The 3,692-nt window shown below is 37.8% G+C and overlaps 1 protein-coding gene across 1 annotated transcript; it reads left to right on the top strand.

Annotated features, from left to right (window-relative positions):
- The first annotated feature begins 208 nt into the window (after window positions 1-208).
- On the top strand, window positions 209-2,442 carry LOC146547875 (nesprin-1-like). Its single transcript, XM_085265106.1, has 5 exons — window positions 209-277; window positions 951-1,069; window positions 1,192-1,340; window positions 2,033-2,197; window positions 2,275-2,442. The coding sequence occupies exons 3-5, from the start codon at window positions 1,284-1,286 to the stop codon at window positions 2,440-2,442; spliced, it is 390 nt and encodes a 129-aa protein (XP_085121232.1). The 5' UTR covers window positions 209-277; window positions 951-1,069; window positions 1,192-1,283.
- Window positions 2,443-3,692: the final 1,250 nt, after the last annotated feature.

Raw genomic sequence — 3,692 nt, 5'->3', positions numbered from 1 at the left:
TGAGTAGTTGTTCATCACTGAGCAATTTGTTGATATGTGTTTCGAGCCAAATAAATGACAGGGAGAGAGAGAGTGACGTCAGAACAGGTCATACTGTAACCTCCCGGGAGCGGACGGAGGGGGTCAGTCGTTGGGATGCGCATGCGCAGACAGAGTGTGCGAGCGGCGGGCCTTGACCTTCGGGAAAAAAAACTCACGGACAGTGACAGCGAAACGGATAACAGTCTTCAGTACCTGCTGGACTTTGAAGCTGTGGATTCTGGGACTGTTAGAAAAGGTAAAACATTTCCATTAAAACCTTATTACTGTTTTGTTTTTGTTACTCGTCATTGTAGCTTGCTGTTAATGTTGTGCTAACAGTAGCGATTAGCTAGATACGTTAGCCATTGAGGTCAGCGCAATTTAGTATCCAACTGTTTTCCTAACAAAACCACTGTTATAATTAAGTGAAGCTGCTCCCAGCTAATTTGAACCTTTGGCGTCTAAAATATGTGGTTCAATTGCGTGCTGCGTACATAACCTAATGTCAGCTAGACCGAAATTAAAATTTAATATATTGTTAAAGTCACTAAAATGGCGCCTGAAGCCTGTTGTGACGTGAGCTCTGTGTCTGCTCTAGAAACTCTGAAATTCTGTAGATCTGAGCCGTACATTAAATACTCACATGAACCTGTACTTTGAATTCTGTATGAGCTGTATAAAATGCAGCTATGCATAAGTGTTTTGAATGAATAATTAGATTAGATAACTCTTTATTGTCTAATCGAATTATATAGAAATGAATAGAAATGTGACATGAGAAGGTGTGTCTTTGACTGTTCCTGCATAACTTAGTTTCGGACTAGTTGACAAGTTATGCTCCGGTCATTTGATGTTTCCAAGATAGATGTTCTTTTGTAATATAGTTAATTTTTTTGTATATTTCATTTATCCACCATCATACATACAAGCTAAGAAGAGGTCGTTATACTAACAAGAGGTATCAACGCCGGGCCAAAGTTCAGCACATGGTTAAAGTTTGTAATCCAGCCAGGGTGTAAATATCACTCAGCAGCCAGAGCTGAAGCAGGTAGCATCAACACATAAATCTACTCTACCCGGCTTAAATCACAAGAGCACCTCTGACCAAAAAGCTGTAGATTTTTCTTGTTTGCACAAATTAATCCAGATTCACATTAATTGTGTTCACAGCTCCAACAAAATGAGGAAGAGGAGGGGGAGAAACACAATTAGGTTGAATTACAATTGGATGGAAGGCGAGGACAAGGAGAAGGAAGCTTAGGATGAGGAGGAAGAGAAGCAGCAGGAGCATCTTTAGGGCTCCCTATCATGTCATTGAGGTTTGTTTCATTAATATGGTCCTCTCACAAAGAAAGATGACTTGTTTTAGTTCACGTACTTCCTGTATTAAATAGTGATGTGCAAAATGTTGTGAAAAACCATAGAGCAGGCACGTATAGTGCATCTGCAGGTAAATGAACATCAAATCTCTAAGACAGACTGAAATCTGTATATTTATCACCCTTATGATAAAACCCATGTCAGCCATTGGTTTATGGACTTTGTATTTTTTTAGCCTCAGCATCTGCTTTATTGCTGTTGCTATGTTGGGACCATATTAGGATGAGGGATCAGAATCTGGAGTCATGCACACTATTGTTTCATTTAGTGTGTATCCATAAGATTCGTACAGCAGATCCAAGTTGTGCCTTGAAAACAGGAAAGTCGTCTGCATAGAGGAGAACTGTAATAGCAGGCTTGTACAAAGTGAGGCTTTGTGCACTCGTTTTACTTCTGTCACCCTGTTTTGATGCAGAATTCATTTGAAAGAACTGGACTTATTTTTTATAATGTGTTCTTGTGAATTGATTGTGTATCGCATATGTTTGATTTGACTTTCTGCAAGACAACAGTCGTCCACTGGCCAAAAAAGTTTTCCAAATACCTCCACGTGATCTAGCCTGGATTTAGAAAAGAATAGCAAAAAATCTGCACCTCCTGCTTCAGATGCAATTTGTGTTTCTGTGTTCAGAGGCAGCGGCGAGAGGGGAGACCTCGGCTCATCCAGCTGGAGAGCCTGACCAGGAGGAGTCGAACATTAACTCAGCTCTTCCAGGGCACCCTGCAGACTTGGCTGCTGGCATCGGCGAGGGATGACGTGAACGCCAAACTGGAGTCCATCACAGGTCAACTGCAGGTATGCGAGTCAGACCTTCTGAGGAGGGTTTCACTTTTCTCTCTTCTTTATAATTGACTCTTTTCTCTCTCTTTCAGCTCCTTGTCTCAGAGTGGGAGGGATTTGAAGCACAAAGGGAGGAGCTTGTCGTTTGGTTGGCTGATATGGATGTCTGCCTGAGTGAGGTTGACCAGCTGACAGGAAACGCCAGTGAAAAACTGAAACAACTGCAGGTGTGGGCTTGTTTTGATATGACATATGTTTGATATGAACCATACGTCAGAGACATTGTCCTAAACTGGACTAACAAAGGACCATGAGTACAACATGAAACGTACATTACATGGTGTAATGCTAAAGTTCATTGATCATTTTAATCATAAACTTGTTGAAATATTTTTACTGAACATGCAAACATCTGCTGATGAAAATGTGTTGATTTATTGGTCTGTTATGAAGCTATTGCTATTTCTAATGTGTTTTATCACTTTCTGATGTTTTATTAATTAAACAATACATGTATTATTTGTTGTGTTATCTGTAGCTATAGTATTTATATATATTTATTTATAGTATAGCAAATATATTTAATTATTACTGTTTAAAACACTAATATGTGACATGTATTAGTATTGATGTTGTGCTGAGGGCTAAAATGCCTTTTTGTCTTTTGGTATACTACAAAATGACAATAAACCATTAATATATGTCTATGCTGTGCTCGTATTTATTTTACCCTACTCAAATTCAATTTATGATGCATTTTATTTTGAAAGATTTAAAATGGTTTTTTAAAGAACCACTCAAAAAAGGTTCTTTAAAATGGTTCTTTGAACCATTTGAAGGACCTTTTTAAAAATGGTTCTTTAAAGAACCATTTTTAAAAAGGTTCTTTGAAAAACCATTAAAGGTGCCCCAAAGAACCATTTCTTGATGGTTCTTTGGGGCACCTTTAAAGGTTCTTCAATGAACCACTGAAAGAAATGGTTCTTCAAAGAACCATTGTTTGAAAGGTTCTTTGTGGCACCAAAAAAGGTTCTTCTATGGCATCAGTCTAAAGAACCACTTTTGGTTCCAGTTGGCACCTTTATTTTTCTGAGTGTACCAACCGTTAACCATAATTCAATAACCCTATAAACCTAATAAGCGAATGCGCTTTTAACTCTTATTAGAATGAGATTTTAACCACTACGGTGCAAAGTTTTTAGATACTGCGTTGATAAAGTACAAGAGATACAATCAGTCAGTGTTTATTCAGCAGTCAAGGACATCAATATTTGCATAGTATTTTTACTGACATGTAGTGCACATATGTTTTGGGCAAAAACATTTTTTAATATTAAAATACGAACATTTTAACATACAATTGGCAAATTGGCCAATGCCAATGCAAAACCAATGCCTATTAAAAAAAGAAGATAATCTTCTCACAAACTGGTGTTTGATTTTGAAACAGGAAAAAAGTGTGGAAACAAATGAAAAGACTAACATTTGAATAATACCTGAAAGCAAGTAA

This window comes from Mchenga conophoros, linkage group LG23, assembly GCF_057382185.1.
Source record: "Mchenga conophoros isolate Kocher_MC1m ecotype Shallow Benthic linkage group LG23, M_conophoros_male_GT1.1, whole genome shotgun sequence".
NCBI classification, from domain to species: Eukaryota; Metazoa; Chordata; class Actinopteri; order Cichliformes; family Cichlidae; genus Mchenga; species Mchenga conophoros.
The sequence above is the reverse complement of the archived record's forward strand: the minus strand, read 5'-3'. Positions and strand labels throughout refer to the sequence as shown.